The sequence below is a fragment of the Callithrix jacchus genome, chromosome 18, assembly GCF_049354715.1.
Source record: "Callithrix jacchus isolate 240 chromosome 18, calJac240_pri, whole genome shotgun sequence".
NCBI classification, from domain to species: domain Eukaryota; kingdom Metazoa; phylum Chordata; class Mammalia; order Primates; family Cebidae; genus Callithrix; species Callithrix jacchus.
The window spans coordinates 30307391-30327229 of record NC_133519.1 but is presented as its reverse complement, the minus strand read 5'-3'; the positions used below and the strand labels follow the sequence as shown (position 1 = coordinate 30327229).

Sequence of the window (19839 nt, the reverse complement as noted above, 5' to 3'; positions counted from 1 at the left end):
TGAAGTGTGTTCTGTTTTTTTTTTTAAAGAAGATCTAAATTTAAAAAAGAATGTGTTTCAACTAAAACAAGGTAAGGTGGATATATTATGTGTTCTTTTAAGGAGCTTAATCCAAATGTTCTTAAAGCAATTGTGATTTAAGATGGTCTTTGGTAGAGACTAATAATCTATCTTCAAGTGAAATTTCTGTCCAATAGAAGAATAAAAAGAAAAAGAAAATTTATGGATGTCTAGAAAGATGCAGAGACTAAATAATTTCAATCCATCTCCAGGAATCCCATTTTTACTTCTTATTGCACCAAAATATTTTTAGAAAATATTTTTGTTTTTCTATAACAAATTCTTATTGTTTTTCTAAATACTCTCTTATAGGAGATAAAATGTAAGATCATGGAAGAAACTGTAGGGCTCAAATATATAAACCTCATAAATTCTATATGGCAAATTCAAGGAAGAAAAACCATATCATTCAGAAAAAAGTAAGACAAGGAAATGTTGCCACTTTGAGAAGAAAAACTCTTCATGATGTCAGTAAAGCACGAGAAAAATGGAATCCATATAAGTCTGAAGGAAAAAGGAACTTTTTTTTATTCCTCTATCCTCAAATGGTAATTCTAACACTAAAAATTTAATCTATAATTTTTTAACAAGCATCCCAAAGATGTATCTAAATAAAATGTTTATTATTAAGGTAATATAGTAAATTTCACCAAATATGTGATCTGAAGCCTTCCCAAAGGTTTGAGATTTAATTCAAATTTTATTTTTTGAAAATGTACGTGGCCTAAATTGGAACTTAAAAGTAATCCTTCTCAAATGAGATCACTCGGAATGTTCTCCCTTTCAGCATATTAAGATAGAAAACTACAAGACAAGAGAGTCAAAGAATCATTCATCAGTTCTATTTACTTCACATCTGACCTAGGTAAGCCCTGGCAAAAGAGGTATGTGGAAGATGTGGGCAGGAACCCCCAACTGCAAAAGGGAGAGTCCTCATTAGTAATGCTCTTTCTTTGGACCACAGTTTTTTTTTAAGGATTGGGTTCTCCACTCAAAAATGAAAAATCAGTTTCTTGGATTAAATATTCATATGGCATGTTACATTTTTTAGTTGTATCCCCAGTCCAGTGACTACCACTTACAATCACTGGCAACTAAGAAAGTTCGAAGGCTGCAAACCTCGAACTGATACATCAACTGAAGCTCTTGTATAGCAGGAGGGGATTGAGTTGATGCAAAATAGCACACAGCATGAAGTCTTTTGTTCTTCCCTTCCCCTCTTCCAGGCATTTGATCTTTAAATCAATATTCTTTTTGAATAGTGTTCTTCATTCCAATAGACAAAATGAACCTAGATGATTTCATACCACCTCTCCACATAAAAACAGAAGTTGTCAAAGAGAAGGTTTTCTTCAATTCATTTTGTCTTAAACGTGGACTTATTTTTATACGCAGTGTTACACAGTTTAGATGTCTAAAACTGAAATTGACCTGATGAATGATGAGAAGGAAATACTCCAGTCATAACAGAATGAAATGATAACCTTACTTTTCCTTAACAAAGAACTACGTTCCCTTCCTTACATTCTACTGGCAAGAAAAAAGAGGGTAGGGGAAAGGGACAGGGGGGCAGCCTGGAATGAAATTAAATTATGCTAAGGTTTGTTAATAGGTATTTAGTAAATAGTGTTTCTATGTTTCATAATGTACCTTTCCCCAACTCTTCCTACCTCTACCTCCACACCTCATGTTTAATAGAGTTGAAAAATTACTCCCTTCTTCAAAGTTAATCATAACTCAGGATAGTCAGGAAGACCCAAACTATTATGCCTCTAATAAACATAATATTTCTTATATTTTTTCATTCCTTTATGCATCAAACATTTCTTGAATTCATTATAATGTCCTAGACCCTGGGAGCACCAGAGAAGTAACAGAATAAAAGTAGCTTACAAAATAGCTAAATAAGGAATTACAATGTAGTGCTATAATAAGAGAAAAGTTTGGTTGTCTTTCCAGGGAGAATTGTTCCGATTTCAGTACTAAAGCAGCTATTTGAGTGATAGCACCCTATTATCAACTTTACCCAACACCCACTAATGTTCCAGAACATGGTGATTTTGACTTCTGACAAAGAAAGGAATATTAGAACTCATTTCAGCCAATCAGAAACCAAACTTTTCATTCTGAATGGAATTATATGATTCAAGGTCTAAATCACATAGGTGTTGGTAGAGAAAAAGGCATACTGGTATTGAAATTGTAAAGTGGCCTGTTTACTTTACTTTGTGTCCTAACAAAAATGCTTTGGATTCAGGTTCTCCACAGCAGTCTTCCACTGGCCATAGTGAGGGAGCTAGGTCTCTCCAGTCTCCAGCTAGAAAAACTCAGAACATCTAAAGGTATGAAAGATGGAAAGAAGAGAACTAAAGGTAGGAAAAAAATAAATAAGACTTCCAGTCCTTTCCTTATGTGGCTTCCCTGGTAAATGTTTGTAAGCCTTGGAGGCCACATAAATATTGAGGGGTGTTTCAACAGACATCCTAGAAGTTGAAAGCCAAAAGGAGGTAACAAAATAACATCTGATGTTCAGTTACAGGTGAAGATACTTTTCATGGGTTTGGGACACGATAAACTTCAATGCTCTTTATACTGCAGTCTGAAAAAAAAAGTTGTACTTGCCAATATCTTTTATAACTCAGCATTAAGTATGATTTTTTTAATCCTCCGAAAAGTGATACCAGAGTCTTTAGTGCAGTTTCCTGAGATTCTGAAGTAAACCTTCTCAACTGTGAATGCATTTTAAAACAATGAACCCCAGTCACAGGAAGGTAAGGTTGCTAAGAAAGGAAAAATGTGTGTAGACTTTTATAATTCCTAGGGCTTAAATCTGAATAAATCACACTGAGCTTATGCCACTGTACCACTACATGTTTCCTATTTAAAGGGACATACTAGCTTGCCTCCATTACCATAGTACAGGTGCTCCATGACTTCTGATGGGATTACAGCTCAATAAACCATCACAAGTTGAAAATATTGTAAGTCAAAAATGTATGCAATACCCTGATGAACCCATGGTAAAGTAAAAAAATCCTGAGTTGGGGAGGATGCAGAGCAAGATGTCCAAACAGAAGTCTCCACTGACTGTTCTCCATGCATGAACACCAAATTTAACAACTATCTATGCACAAAAAAACACCTTCATAAGAACCAAAAATCAGGTGAGTGATCACAGTACCTTGTTTTAACTTCGTATTGCTGAAAGAAGCACTAAAGAGGGTAAGAAAGACAATCTTGAATTGCTGACACCACCTCTCCCCCATCCCCTGGCAGTAGCCACACAGTGTGGAGAGAGAATCTGCCCTTGGAGGAAGAGCACAGCAATTGTGGGAGCCTAGAATTCAGTGCTGCCGACACTGGGCAGAACTCAGCAGTTGCAATTGGAGGGCGCATTTAGACCACCCCTAGCCAGAGAATTGCCCATCCCAGGTTTCAGAAACTGAGTTTTGGCTAGCTCTACCACCACGGGCTAAAGTGTTCTGAGGTCCTAAATTAACTTGAAAGCCTGTCTGGGCCACAACAACTGCAACTCCCAGGCAAGTCCTAGTGCTGTGCTGGGCTCAGCCAGTGAACTGGGGAGCACGCGATCTAGTAAGACACCAGCTGGGATGGCTAAGTGCTTATATCACCCCTACCCCAACCCCAGGCAACATAGCTTATGACTCCAAAACAGACTCCTTCCTTTGCTTGAGAAGAGAAGAGGGAAGAGTGAAAAGGACTTTGTCTTGCAACTTGGATACCAGTTCAGCCAGAGTAGGATAGGGTACTGGGCAGAATCCTGAGCCCCCCATTGCAGGCCCTAGCTCGTGGATGACATTTCTAGACACACCCTGGGCCAGAAGGGAGCCCACTGCCTTGAAGGGAAGTACCCAGTCATGGCAGATTTCATCACATGCTAAATAAAGAGCCTTTGGACCCTGAATAATCAGTAGCAGTAGCCAAATAGTACATACCATGGCCTCAGGTGAGACTCTGAGATGCACTGGCTTCAGATGTGACCCAAAAGGCAAAGGGAAGAATAAAGGGGACTCCATCTTGAGCTTAGGGGCCAGCTCAGCCACAGTGAGAAAGAGCACTAAGCCAGCTCTTTGGGTCCCTGATTCCAGTCCTTGGCTCTTGGATTGCATCTCTGGACCTATTCTGGGAGAGGAGAGCCCACTGCCCTGAAGGGTAAGTCACAGGCCTGGCAGCATCCACCACATGCTGGCAGAAGAGCCCTCGGGCCTTAAGTGAACATTGGCAGTATCCCAGTAGTACTCCTCATGAGCCTGTGCTGTTGTTGGACATGAGGAGAAACTCCTCTTCCTGGGGAAGGGGAGGGAAGGATAGGAAGGACTTCAGGGGTTTTGGCACCAGGTCAGCCATAGTAGAATACAACAGCAGGTAGATTTCTAAAGTTTACAACTTCAGGCGCTGACTCCTAGTCAGCATCTCTGGACTTACCCATGGCCCAGGGGAACTTGAGCTCCTGAAGAAAAGGACACAGCCTGGCTGGTTTTGCTACCTGCTGATTGTAGAGCCCTAGGACCTTGAGCAAACATAGATGGTAGCCGGTTAATAGTTACAGTGGGCCTTGGGCAAGACTCAGTGTTGTGCTGGCTTCAGGTCTGACCCAGGGCAGTCCCAGTGATGGTGGCCACAGGGGAGTTGGTATCACCCCTCCCCCAGCTCCAGGCAGCTCAGAACAGAAAGGGAGACTGTTTGTTTGGAAAAACTGTAAAGGAAGAGAACAAGAGTATCTGCCTGGTAATCTAGAGAATTCTTCTGGATATCATCTAGGACCACCCAGGTGGTACCTCTACGAGTCTGCAAGAGCCACAGTGTTACTGGGCTTGGGGTATCCCTTAATGCAGATATGGCTACAGTGGCTAAAAACTTAGATCATAACACCCAAGTGCCTCAAATACCTGGAAAACATTCCCAAGAAGGACAGGTACAAACAAGCCCAGACCAGACATTGACAAGCATCCACAAGCATAAGACCGTGCAGGAAAACATGACCTCACCAAACTAAATAAGGCATCAGTGACCGATACTGAAGAGACAGAGACTGTGACCTTTCAGCCAAGGAATTCAAAATAGCTGTTTTGAAGAAATTCAAAAAAATTCAAGATAACACAGAGAGAGAATTCAGAATACTATCAAATAAATTGAAATAAAAGAATCAAGCAGAAATTCCGGTGTTGAAAAATACCATTGACATATTGAAGGATGCATGCATCAGAGGCTCTTAGTAGAATTGATCAAGCAGAAGAAAGAATTAGAGAACTGGAAGCCAGGCTGTTTGAAAATACATAGAGGACAAAAGAATAATTCCAAATTGAACCATTGTATGTCAGAGACTATCTGTAAATGTTGGTTTTTGTTATTGTTTTTGATGCTACAAGTTACTATTGAATCTAAATACTGTCAACATATTAAGATCAGACTAGGTGGCGGGCTACTGGTTATGTCAACACTATAAACTCCTACTCCCACACTCTGTTTTTAATAAAATCAAATTTTACAGTATATTATATCACATCCTAACTTTCAGCCCCGGTTCCTATCTTCAATGAACCTCATGAACATAAGCCATGAGTAGATTGTAAAGAAAGCCTCAGCAAGTCCCGGAAGACCAAAGAGACCTAAGAATCCGCAAGGCAGTAGCCAAGATGTCACTAATGTAGGTTCTGCCTTTCAAAACAGCTACCAACGAAGTATTTTGATGTTCCACATAACATCATCAAAAAATTAGCCTTTCAGGCATTTAGGGGCTATATTCCCTTCTCATTTTTTTGTTTTGTTTTGTTGAGATGGAGTCTCGCTCTGTCACCCAGGCTGGAGTGCAGTGGCATGACCCAGGCTCACTGCAACCTCCGCCTCCTGGGTTCAAGCGATTCTCATGCTTCAGCCTCCAGAGTAGCTGGGACTACAGGCACTCACCACTACACCCAGTTAATTTTTGTATTTTTAATAGAGATGGGGTTTTTCCATGTTGGCCAGGCTGGTCTTAAACTCCTGACCTCAAGTGATCGGCCCACCTCAGCCTACCAAAGTGCTGGGTTTACAGGTTTGAGCCTCCGTGCCTGATCTCTTTGTTGTTATCTCTGAGGGTATACTCAGAAAGCAATGGACAGCAAGTTAGAGCCAAACAGATGGTTCCTTCTGCCTATTTTTTTCTTTTAAAGACAAAAATACGCTCAGCTGCATCCACAAAATCTGCTCAATGCCTTAAGGATCTATTTATTTTGCAACTTAAAAAGAGTAGGAGGCCCACAGTGTTCTCACTGACCAGAGTCCAAAGGTCACTTGGGCCTGGCACAAAGCTATAGGGCCATCCTGGAGTGCCGAGCAGTGAGCCAACAGAGCTTGTAAATCAGAAGCAGCTCTTCTTGAACCAGGTTTCACAGGAGCCTGAGGGACCTCAGCATTGGCAAAATCAATGTGTCCCATCATTCTAATAGCATTATGGTCAAAGAATTACAGAGCTACTTTGTTTAGGGCAGAAGATCTTAGGCTCATACTGGATGTCACTTGATTCTCAATGCCAATTGGTGTCAATTGGTGGCAGAAAAGGCCATTTGTCTTTCTAAGCCCTTTCCATGGGTACTTTTACCCCTGCATTACCTGATGGGCATGAGGAGGAAGAACCAAATAGTGTTGCCAGACTTGTGGGAAATGGCTGCTTCCTGACTACCCCCACCTATGGGGAATTATCTCATTAATCACAGTAACATACCTGGAGGAAAATGGTGTTTTAATTTTGTCGATGATTGTTATTGTTTGTCAAGGTTAGCAAACCAACACTGATGGCATCTGTGAGTTACAAAAGGGAAAAAAAAGCAGAAAGTATAGGCATGGTCTAAGCTAGCATGGCCCAACCAGCCTTCAGCTGTTTCTAATCTGCCTCTCCCCTGCAGCTGAGTTCTCCTGAGCCCTCTTGGTGGCCAACGGAGTATGCCTTATCAGGCCGACCTTCCACAGACTCTTGGTCAAACCCTGGCTCTCACCTAAGCTCTGATCAAATTTTTAGAACACTACAATGACACTGCCTGCTATAGGAAGTTTGCATTGTTCAGAGGAAGTTTGTGACATTATCCCCAAAAGGTCCTTGTCAAAATGCACAGCGTCCAGGGATTTAGCACATTAATCCCATCAGAGAGCAATAATATGCTCATGAGGGTGTGACAAGGCCTACACTCTGAGAACATATCTCCTTCAAGGTAAAGAGGAAGCCCCCAAAATTCACTCCTCCCTACCCACCCACTCACACGCTCACTACCACTATCTGTCTTACACTTACTGGGACTTATATCATTAACCCTTTATCCCAGCCTGTGTCAATCATCCAAGAATCCCTGGACTTCTGGGTCATCCTCCACACTAATTTCCATGCAGTTCTGTATGTTCCTATTCTGTCCTCCCATCTCTCCCAAACTTCTGTAACCCTTCCACTGTCTCCTCTATAATTCACTGCCCATGATCAACAAAATTCCCTAGATCTTCAACCTATTCTCTGGATATGCACTTCAGAATCTTACTCTAACAAACTAGAGTTTCTCTGAAAGCACTGCCTGCGATGCATCATTTTCAAAGGTGGCAGCTTGTCTCCCACAGCTCTCACACTGCTAAGCCTAAAGTGGGACAGTTATCCTCATTTTCTGTTTTCAGACCATTCCTCCTCCCTCCTCACTAAAAACCTTTCACCCTCATGGCATCAGCTTATAGCACACACGACCCTACATATTGCTTTTAACTACCAATGCCCAATTCATTCTCCCTTATTTCTTAATGATTTTAGCTCCAGTTTCACTGTCACTCCCTGCAGTGATAGCCTGTTTTAATTCTTGAATATTTTCATTTGCTTGTTGGTAATCTACCCCCACCCTGCCTCTCATTTTTTTGACTTCGCTTTCAATGATCTTTTTATTTCTTCTACTTGAGTGCTAAGTAGTGAGATCTTGCAATGATCTTGCTCTCCACTCTCTCAGCTACTCATTTCCAAAACAAAAACCTTGTCTTTCCCCGCTCTCTCATCTCTATATCCTACCTTTCTAGCCTACTTCTATTGTTTTAATCTCTTGGATCTCCAATCCATTGACCTTTTTGCTGTCCCTCATCCCTCTGTCCTTCACCCTTCTTCAGGTTCACTCTCCTTGCCCAACTTAAATTCCATGGCCCATCATCATCATCATCATGCCCATGCATATAAGCCTATCTCCTTGCTCTTCTCTCAATTTGTTAAAACCACCACTCTGGGTAAATCTAACTACCTACTCTGATTTGCACCCATGTAATTGTACATGGTCTGGAAAGCACACACACAAGCAAAGACACAAAGCTAGAATAACTGGATTCACTTCAATCACCACCATACTCAGATGAGCCCTTAATACTGCCAAGCAATTATACTAAGCATCCCTAGTTCATTCACTCTCCCAGTGTCCTAAGTTATTTCACACCTTTTCTCTCACTCCTCCATCCTCACTCTCATCTGATTCCGTGCCTCCAACTTCCCTGAGAAAATTGAAGCAATCAGAAAAGAACTCCCAAAGACTCTCATCACCGCACCTACCCATTTACTAACACCAGTGTTCCTCTACTCTGTCTTCCCACTTGTTCCCATAGATAACCATCCCTGTCCTTGTCAAAAGCCAGGCTTCGCATTTGTGCACTTACATACTCCAGAATATTTCCCCAACAATTCTTTCCTCTCTCACACCATCAAGTATCAACTCTCTACCATTTCATTCCAATCCGGGTACAAACATGCTATCTTTTTTTGGTCTTCACTTTCCCTTTCAGTTTCTGTCCTATTTCCTGGCTCCCCTTTAAAGCAAAACTATAAAGCTGTCTTTATAGTTTAAAGCTAAATTTCTCTTCTATTCTCTCTTAAACCCACACCAAACAGGTATTTATCCCCAGCACTCCAACAAAAACCTGCTCTTTTAAATGTAAAGGTCAATTTTCAGTTGTCTTACTTGCTTTATCATGTTTTTATCTGGTCACATTTGATCACCCACTCCCCTGGAGGCACATTCAGCACTTGGATTCCAGGACACAGAACTCTTGATTTTCCACTTGCCGCAGTGGTTTTGCTGTCAAAATATTTTTGTTTCTTCTTTTCCTCAACGTTTTACTTTTGAGTCCTCTTCTCTGTCTATACCCATTTCTTTAGTGATCTCATTCAGTCTGACAGCATTAAATATCATGTATATTATCAACAAATCTCAAATTTATATCTCAATTTCATACATCTCTCTAAAACTTCGAGCTCATTTTCCTATTCCCTACTCAACATCTCAGGCTGAATGTCTTCAAGACATTTCCTACCCTACATGCCCCAATCTAAACTCCTAATCTTCCTCCCATAAATCTCCCGTTGCCATCCCTCTGCCCCCATCTCAATTAATGGCATATCCATATTTCAGTTTGTTCAGGGGGAAAAAAAATCTTAGTTTACAACCCTTATCTTTCTTTCACACCCTATACTAATACATCAGGTAGCCCAAGTGGCTTTACTTTCAAATTATATCTAGAATATGACTATTTTCCACCACTTCCTCTGCCATCCTCTGTTTTGAGCCACCATCATCCCTTGCTTGGATTACTGCAAGAACCTCCTAATGCTTCCTCCTGTGTCTAGTCTTGCCCCATGGCAACCGGAATGAGCCTTTCAAAATATGTATCCTCTTTTTCTCCATGATCCTCCAATGGCTCCCATCTCAGAGTGAAAGCCAAAATCCTTTTAATAGCTTACAGTGTCATACATAATGTAGTTTCCCACATTACCTCATCTTCTGTTGCTTACCCCACTTCAGCCACTACTCGCTATTCCCCACACATGCCAAGTATTCTCCTGCTCAATGCTTTTGCAGCAGCTCTTCCCTCTGACTGGGAATGCTCTTCCCCAGGGAATCTGAACTATTCCCTCACTTCCTTCAAGTCTTTGGTTAAAGGTTATCTCTTCCATGAGACCTATTCTGACCTCTTTATTTAATACTATGACACTTTTTTCTTGTTTCCATGGCACTTCCTTCCATTTATGTTTAGTATCTGTCTCCTCCTGCTACAATGTAAGCTCTACTGGATAAAGAAACTTAGTTGTCCTTTTTATTCGTAGAAATATTCCAAGCACACAGAACAGAAGTATTTGTCATACAGTAAGTGCTCAAACAATATTTATTGACAATAAATTCCTGAAGTCACACATTATAAAATCTGAATGGTAGAAAGTGAGTAGAGGGGGCCTATATAGACACTAAATATTTTGTTGGATATTGGGGGAAGAGAATAAGAGATAAAGGGAATGATGAGGGATTTGACAAAGCGTTAAAAGCAACTGCCTACCATTATCGTTTAGTCCTGGGTGCAGTTCAGGCACAAGCACAGACTTTGTGTAAGCAAAGCAAAGTATTAGCCCAAGCTGGCAACGTAGCCTTAGGCAATACTTAACCCACTCTGAGTCTCAGTCTCCTCCACTGTAAAATGGAAATAAAACCTCTTACAGGATCAACATAAGAAAAAAATACAATTATATATATATATGTATATAACATGCATAGCACATTATCCCACATGCATTCGGTGCTCCAAAATACAGGTGCTGTTATTTATCAAACCCCAGTATGCTATTTACCTCCTGAATTTATGGAGACCTCAGACTCAATAATTTAGATGTAGTTACTTCCTAAACCACAATTCAGCAAGAATTTCAACACTCTAATTGCATTTCATTATAAAAAGGGAAATCAATAACTTCCACAAGATGGCACTGTGTCCCAGCTCTTTTTCTCTAAATTCAATGGGTTTGAAATTTTGTATAATTGTGTAACGGATGCCCTCTGCTGACTTTTCTTTTTCTTATCCTTGAGCTTTTGGCTTAGAGGATGTAAATGATGGCTCAATATGCATCCTCTATATGCTCAGTATGAATTATTAAATCCACAGTGTAAGCCAGCTGGCCAAACTATTTCTCAAAAGTTTACTGACACCAATATGATATCCACACAGAACCACCATGCATGTTGCTACAGCCAGATGCGCATGCCTTCTAGTTACATGTCAATCATAAATCAGCTGCATCATGTCACAAAATAAAGTGCACCTGTCATCCTATAGCTCTACCTCTCCTTAATCCCTTCCATACCAACTTTAATCCTTGGCATGATTTTGGAGGGGTGAGCAAAGCTGCCTCCCCATTCCTCTCTCCTTGATCTCACTTGCCACACCACCCTCCAGCCTTATCTGTAACTTAGAATGATAAGAAGCAGAGCTGGGAGGAAGGGGTGCAGAGGGAGAAGGGGAGACAGTTTCTTATGCAGGCAAGTATTTGGCAGGCTGGGATTTAATTCCATTGCTACTATAAACTTTTCCTCTTCACCTTTCCCCTTTTCCCATACACACCACTGTATTCTCTAAAAATATAAGTCATTAATATTCTACTTACACCCTTTCAGTGTGGTTTAAATATAAGAGACTGACTAGATCACTGAATTTAAGTGATGAGTAACTTCCCAGACAACTGTCATACTATTTTATACCAATTGTCTTCTTGGCGTGAATCCCTGTGCCAGCAGCAGCCAAAGAGGCATGCCGCAGGTGAGCCTCATCATCCTTCTAATGGCAGCACATAGGGCTCCAGATTGCTTGACATTTTCTTTTTCTTTCTTTCTTTCTTTTTTTTTTTTGAGACGAAATCTTGCTCTATTGCCAGGCTGAAGTGCAGTGGCATGATCTTGGCTCACTGTAACCTCCACCTCCTGGGTTCAAGTGATTCTCCTGCCTCAGTCTCCCGAATAGCTGGAACTACAGGCGTGGTGCCACCACACCCAGCTAAGCTTTGTATTTTTAGGAGAGACAGGGTTTCACCATGTTGGCCAGGATAGTCTTGATTTCTTGACCTCATGATCTGCCTGCCTTGGCCTCCCAAGACATTTTCTTAACAACACATTTAATGAAATTTTTTATTTGCAATTTTTCTTAAACTTTTTTTTTTTTTTAAGACAGGGTCTTGCTCTGTTGCCCATACTGGAGTGCAGTGATGCAAACACAGCTCACTGCAGGCTCAAGATCTGCCTGCCTTAGCTTCTCATGCAGCTGGGACCACAGGCACGCACTATCACCTCCAGTTAATTTTTTAAACTTTTTGTAGCGACGGGCGGGGGGAGGTCTTACTTTGTTGCCCAGACTGGTCTTGTACTCCTGGGATCAAGCAGTTTTCCCACCTCAGCCTCCTAAAGTGCTGAGATTGCAGGTGTGAGCCATTGCTCCCAGCCAGATACTGCATTTTTTACAAATTGAAAGTTTGTGGCAACCTCGTGGTAAGCAAGTCTGTCGGTGCCATTGTTCCAATTGCACATGCTCACTTAGTGTTCGCGAGTCACATTTTGGTAATTCTGACAGTATTTCAAACTTTTTTATTATCTGTTATGCAGATCTGGGATCAGACCAGTGATCTTTGATGTTACTATTGTAATTGTTTTTTGGGTACCACAAACCACACCCATATAAGAGGGCAAACTTAGCGGATAAAAGTGTGGGTGCTCTGACTGCTCCACTGGCCAGCTGTTCCCTTTCTCCCTCTTCTCAGGCCTCCCTAATTCCTGAGACACAACAGTAACACATTTAGACCAATTAATAATGCTCCAATGGCTTCTAACTGTTCAAGTGAAAGGAAGAGTTGCACATCTCTCATTTTAAATCAAAAGTAGAAATGATTAAGCTTAGTGAGGAAGACATGTCAAAAGCCAAGACAGGCTGAAAGCCAGGGCTCTTGTGACAGTTAGCCAAGTTGTGAATACAAAACAAAGTTATTGAAGGAAATTAAAAGTGCTACTCCCATGATAAGAAACTAAAACAGCCTTATTGTTAATACAGATAAAGTTCTAGTGGTCTGTATAAAAGACTAACCAGTCACAACATTCCCTTAGGCCAAAGCATAATGCACAGCAAGGCCCTAACTCTCCTCAATTTAACAAAGGCTGAGAGGGCAGAAGAAGCTGCAGAAGAAAAGTTTGAAACTAAAAGAGGTTGATTCATGAGGTTTAAGGAAAGCAGCCATCTCTGTAACATGAAAGTGCAAAGTGAAGCAGCAAGTGCTGATACAGAAGCTGCCAGTTATCCAAGAACACTGACGAAAGAAGCTACATTCAACAATATTCGATGTAGATAAAAGAGCTGGCTACTGGAACGTGCCATCTAGGACTTTCATAGCTAAAGAGAAATCCATGTCTGGCTTCGAAGGACAGGCTGACTCTCTTATTAGGGGCTAAAGCAGTTGGTGATTTGAAGTCAATGCTCATTTGCCATTCTGAAAATCCCAGGGCCCTTGAAAATTATGTTAAATCTACTCTGCTTATATTTCTATAAGTAAAACAACAAAGCCTGGATAGCCACACACAGCACATCTGTTACATGGTATACTGAACTTTTTTTTTGAGACCGTCTCTCTCTGTTACCCAGGCTGGAGCGCAATGGCACGATTTTGGCTCACTGCAACCTCCACCGCCCGAGTTCAAGTGATTCTCCTGCCTTAGCCTCTAAAGTGGCTGGGACTACAGGAGTGCACCACCACACCTGCCTAATTTTTCTATTTTTAGTAGAGACAGGGTTTCGCTGTGTTAGCTAGGATGGTCTTGATCTCCTGACTTCATGATCCAGCCTTGGCCTCCCAAAGTGCTGGGATTACAGAAGTGAGCCACCACACTCGGCCAGTATACTGAATATTTTAACACCTGTGTTGGGCCTACTGCTCCGAAAGATTACTTTCAAGATATTACTGTCCATTTAAAATTTGTTTGCAGGCCTGCTAACGCAACAACCATTCTGAAGCCCATGGATCAAGAAGTAATTTTGACTTTGAAGTCTTATTATTTAAGAAACACATTTTGTAAGGCTATAGCTGCCATAGATAGTGATTCCTCTGATGGATCTAGGCACTGCCATTAAGAACATTTGTAACTTGTGAGAGGAGGTCAAAATGACAACATTAACAGGAATTTGGAATATGCTGAGTCCAACCCTCATGGATTACTTTGAGAGGTTCAAGACTTCAGTGGAGCAAGTAACTGCAGATGTGATGGAAACAGCAAGAGAACTAGAAGTGGTGTCTAAAGATGTGACTGAATTGCTGCAATTGTATGACAGAACTGAACAGATGAGAAACTGATTCCTATGAATAGCAAGGAAAGTGGTTTCCCAAGATGAAATATACTTCTGATGAAGATGCTGTGAACATTCTTGTTGTTGAAATAACAATGTTTTTAGAATATGACATGAAATTGTTATAAAGCAGTGGCAGAGTCTGAGAGGCTTGACCCCAATTTTGAAATATGTTCTACTGTGAATAATATGCTATCAAACAGCATCATGTGCTACAGAGAAGTCATCCTTCAAAAAAAGAGTCAATAGGTGCAGCAAACTTCAATGTTGTCTTATTTTAAGAAATTGCCACAGCCACCCCAGCCTTCAGTACCCACCATGCTTATCAGTCAGCAGCCATCAACATCAAGGCAAGACCCTCACCAGCAAAAAGATTCTGATTCACAGAGGCTCAGATGATTGTTAGCAAGAAAGCATCTTTAAGTTAGGGTATGCATATATTTTGGACATAAATGCATTTAGTAAAATGCTATCAAATAGCAACATGTGCTACACACAGGATTTATTTTATACTAAAGTCTATAAAGTGTGTGACTGCACACTTTACAAGGAAACATAAATTTTATACACACTGGAAAACCAAAAAACTCATGTGCCTTGCTTTTTTTTTTTTTTTTTTTGAGACGGAGTTTCGCTCTTGTTACCCAGGCTGGAGTGCAATGGCACGATCTCGGCTCACTGCAACCTCCGCCTCCTGGGTTCAGGCAATTCTCCTGCCTCAGCCTCCTGAGTAGCTGGGATTACAGGCACACGCCACCATGCCCAGCTAATTTTTTGTATTTTTAGTAGAGACGGGGTTTCACCATGTTGACCAGGATGGTCTCGATCTCTTGACCTCATGATCCACCTGCCTCGGCCTCCCAAAAGTGCTGAGATTACAGGCCTGAACCACTGCACCCAGCCTGTGTGCCTTGCTTTATTGTGACATTAGCTTTATTGCAGTGGTCTGGAACCAAACCCCAGTTTCTCCAAGGTATGCCTGTATATAGACAGATATTGATACACATATATGTGAATGGTATACACACTTCATGTGTGTGTGTATGTCTATATATACACACTTATATATGGCTGTTCTCCACTGCCAGGATGCATCGGGTCCTGTGCACTCTGGCACATACTGTTCATTCTAGCCGTAATAACCTCCCCACAGCCACCTCTTTTCTATCCAAATTAAGTCTGCTGCCTCACCCTTCAACCTTGCATCTCTCCCACAACTCTCCATCTCCCACAACATCCACAATGAATTTCTACAACCACAAAATTGTGTAAGATCAGGGACTGAGTGACTTCAAATACTATATAGTGTGACATGGAAAAGCTGAAAATGATAGTGCAGACATATTAAGTCATCCCACCAAGGAACTATTCTTGAAAGTTTCAGAAACTTTCTGGTCACTGACATGCACAGTTGCTACCTGAGTTCCCTGGACAATCACAAATGCATTCAAGTAAATGTATTTATACAGATAAACAAAAACTGCAATTTCATAGAACTCTTTACTATCTTCAACCACCAACACCTAGCCCTGTTCCTGATATGGACTACAGAATCATTATGTGGCATGTCTCTTTTGAGACATGAGGCCAAACCAGGAGCAGGCAGTGGTCAGATACTTTGGGCTCCACAGGTTAGTTGCTGAAACCTTTCTCTCCTCCTTGGATATAGAAAGCAGTCCAATTGACCTGACAGCAAACCACCAATTTTTACCATAAAACACAATATGCATCTGTCCAAATAAAACTCTGAAAGTGAGATGACAAGAGCTGAAGACACTAGTTCAAAATCATGTCCCAGCCATTTTTTGAGACATTTATATTCAGAGAAATAAAAACGTTACTTTTTAGGAATTCCACTTCCCCATGAAATTTCTGATTTGAAATTAATTCCTACTGATAAAAGGACAATACAGAAACTTGCCCTAAATCAGTTACCACAGGAATAACCACCTATCCTGGGAGGTACCTGCTGCATCTGGCACCTTATCTTGGCTCTCTTCAAGTTTTCTTACGTGTCAATAACACCTAATAATACATAGTGCTAATGCTCATACATAGTGCTTTGTGTCAGGCATTCTTCAAAGCATTTTGCATAGATCCCATTTACCACAATTTGAGAGGTATGTTTTCCCACTTTACAGATGAAAACTGAGACACAGAACAGTTGTTGCCTAAGATTTGATCATTTATTTCCTCCTCAGACAAACTGGATTGCTCCCCATTACCTGATTAATTTAAACTTGAGACACAATATACAAGTCAGATTTCATATGAAAAATCAGATATACAGTTACTGGGATTTCATTTAGAATCCCATCTGGAATTCTAAGGGTCTAAAGCTAGGCACAAACTGTGAATAGAAACTATCGGCTGGAGCACAGTAGCAGTTGTCTACATTGGACGTCTCCATAGTTGTTCACAGTTGCCACCAGTCACACAAAGTATGTTCCACTTGCTTCCATTACTGACCTGGCCTCTAAAGGCCTTCACCACATTGCCCTAAAACCATCATCTGCCTACTTGTCTCCCCTATCCTCCAAGAATAAGCTCAAATGTCACCTCCTCATAAGTATTTCCTAATTATTCCAGCTGAAATTTATCTCCAGCTTCTGAATTCCCCCTAGCATTCTGCTTATTATGACACATCACACTCTCCTTTGTAATTAGTTGTGTATATGCTTCCCTAAGAACAAGGTAGAAACTCTGAGTCAAGGTTAAGTAACCAATTCTGTGATCTTGGGCAACAAAACTGAACATAGCATCCTGTGCTCTAGGATTTGAGCCCTAGATAAATCAAAGAGCGAGCATTAGCCCACAGAAAAGGGTAGAGAGAAGTGACTTTACGTACACACACACATATACACACACATTCTCTCTTTACTCTTCATGCTCTTCTGTCTGCCTACTATTTATGGAAAAATCATGAGACAACTTGATGAATGTGTTATTTTTTTTAATAGAAACCACATCACTTCATATGTTACAGTATGTAATTCAAGAGACCCCCAGAAAGTTTTTTCATCCACAAAATAATAGAAAGGATGAGCTCCCTTACCACCCAGGGAGTTTTGAAATAAGACCTCCCTGGAAATTCCATGCTGCGGTTGATGTTCTACCTACTTTTCCTTGTTTTCAGTCTTTGGTTCATTTTTTTGTTTTGATCTCTATTCTCTTACCACAATGACATGCTGCTTCCAGAATGGAACTCTGTCTTCAAGTTTTATACTAGTTAAGAGGCCAGTCTGTCAGCTTGCCTTAATATGTAATGGATGTCCTAATTTAGCTGAGGAACCTGGACAAGTCTTCCTTGATTTCAGCTTCATCCCAAGGCCCATGAATGTTTTCTTTAAAAAGCTGCAAGCGAATGAGGTAGAATGGACAGAGACATGAGATAGATACCAGCAGAAGGGCAAAGAGTATGGCTCCCACAGCACTAATGGACAGTAGGCCTCCCAAGGCTGAAAACGCAAACATCAGTGTGACCCCCACATAGCTCCGGGGAGTACATGCCTTTAGTTTCTTCTGTAACATGGGCCATAGGGCAAAGATCTGAATGGCAAATGTCACCATGATGAAGGCATGCAGGGAGCGGGGAAGGCGTGATGCCAAGCATACAGAAGCAAAGATGGCCATGTTCAAGGACAGTGTGCTGGATACAATGGCAGCATTGGCACCATAGTCAAAAAAAATGAGATGGCCTAACAGCATGAAGACTGACATGGCATAGATGGTGTCAGTGCTGACAGACTCTGTCAGGGTCTTTAGCACTGGTGAAAACCCATAAGTGAAAGTAATGAAGACTAGGGCACTCTTCAGGTCAGCCCACCGTGTCTGCCCACTCTTCCTTCGCCCTTCACCTCCATCAATGAGATCAAACAAAACATACCCAATCAGTGAAGAAGCCAGGCCAGCCCCAAAAAGCCAATGGGGGGCCAAAAGACCCTCATCCATATACCACCAGATAACTACAAAAACACAAACACTGCACAGCTGTTGGATCACCACACTGGACTCAAATACCACAGCCCAATATTGGTATTTCCGAGCGTGGATGTTTTTCCGAAGCTCTTCCAGGAACCGCCGGTCCACATAGTTATCTGGAAAGGGCTGTCGCTCATACAAGATCTTCTGCCACTTGACCTCCTTGGTGTTAGTTACAGGTTGGGCACACATTATCCTTTCATTCAAACTCAGGCCAGTTTAATCACTGCCCTCACAGAAGTCCGGGTGGTTCCTGTTCTCTATGAAGTTTTGAAATGAGACCTCCCTGGAAATTCCACGCTGTGGTTGATGTTCTACTGAACTTTCCTTGTTTTCAAAGGCAGCAACCCAGGCTAGGCCTACAACAGATGAGTTTGTCTCTGAAGCAGGACAACACAGCCAGGTTCCTAGAAAAAGAGAGACTGTGAACCTATGAAAGTTGTGAAAGGTCAAGGGTAGTACTGAGTTAAAGCCAAATCATTCAGTTTACTAAAAGTCTGAGCAAAATGTATTTGGTAGTCACCTTATCAATTTGGGATATTAAAACTGCATTTCAGATTTGAAAATTGTAATTCCTTGAATAATAATATGCATCTGTTAGCTATCACTTATTGAGTGCCTACTATGTGCTAAGTGCCTTATGTATCTTCTTTCACTTAATCCTCACAACCTTGCAAGTTAGTATTAGTCCTGCTTTAGTAAAAAAGCTGAGATTCAAAATGCTTAAGTAACTTTGCCGTAAGGTAACAGGGCGGAGCCAGCGTTCAAACCAGTCTTATCCCAAAGCCTGTGTCTCACATTGTATTTCCCTCTAAACCAGTTCATAACTCTCTGGTTCACATACCCCTCAGGTATATCACATTGCATGCTTATATCTGCATTTGTGTAAATTTATAGGGAAAATATCCATAGCTTTTATTGGTTCTCAAAGGCATGTTGTTTATATTTTTTAAGTTACCGATCCAAAGACAATAAATAGTAAGCTGCACTATACAGAAAGATACGAGTGCTGCAGTTTATTTAGCCAAAATCAAAGACTCAAAGAAACTACACTTTTCTTCCATTAGCTGAGCTTAGCATACTTTAAAGAGCTATCATTCTACTCAAAACGGCGAAACTCTTGCGAGGATCGAAGAAGATAATCATCCCTTTTTCACAATGGGAAAACTAAGAGTCAGCAACACCACAGCCATCTGGCAAATCAGAGGAAAATAATTTCATAAATGCCCGACCTAACTTCTTCCATGAAGACAAGTGCTGCTTGGCAAGTCAGACACCATTATTCCTCTCTCCGCTGCGGGGATCCCAGCCCAGGAATTTCAAGGCTATCGCCGGGGTTGGAGGGTCTGCGGCGCCCAAAAGGGCAGCGCCCGCCGGCAAAGTGGAGTTGGGAGGGGACAGGATAGGATAGGGTGACCCCAGGGGCGTGCCATCACTCTCCAGGTCTCCCACTCCCGCCGCCGCCCCTCACCCAGCCTTAGGCCTGCGGGGGACAGCAGAGGAGAAGGAGCCCCGGAAACACACGATTACGTGGAACCCACCTGCCCGAGAATTCCTGGGGATGCGCAGCTGCGGGGCGGCGGCCCTCAGACTTTTTCCCCCTCCGGTGTGCCGGGGCTGCGACTGTGGCCGAGTACTTCCGGGTCCTCC

The 19839-nt window shown here is 41.6% G+C and overlaps 1 protein-coding gene across 3 annotated transcripts; it reads right to left on the bottom strand.

The window, feature by feature from the left end:
* Positions 1-17144: 17144 nt before the first annotated feature.
* PIGC (phosphatidylinositol glycan anchor biosynthesis class C) lies at positions 17145-19839 on the bottom strand. Of its 3 annotated transcripts, none has more exons than XM_008985021.5 (2): positions 19731-19839; positions 17145-18619 (listed from the first exon to the last, which is right to left on the bottom strand). In XM_008985021.5, the coding sequence occupies exon 2, from the start codon at positions 18379-18381 to the stop codon at positions 17488-17490; it is 894 nt and encodes a 297-aa protein (XP_008983269.1). In that variant the 5' UTR covers positions 18382-18619; positions 19731-19839; the 3' UTR covers positions 17145-17487. The 3 variants fall into 3 exon arrangements, with proteins under 3 accessions (XP_008983269.1, XP_008983268.1, XP_002760409.1); XM_008985020.4 differs by having other exon boundaries at positions 17145-18596; XM_002760363.6 differs by having other exon boundaries at positions 17145-18596; positions 19422-19817.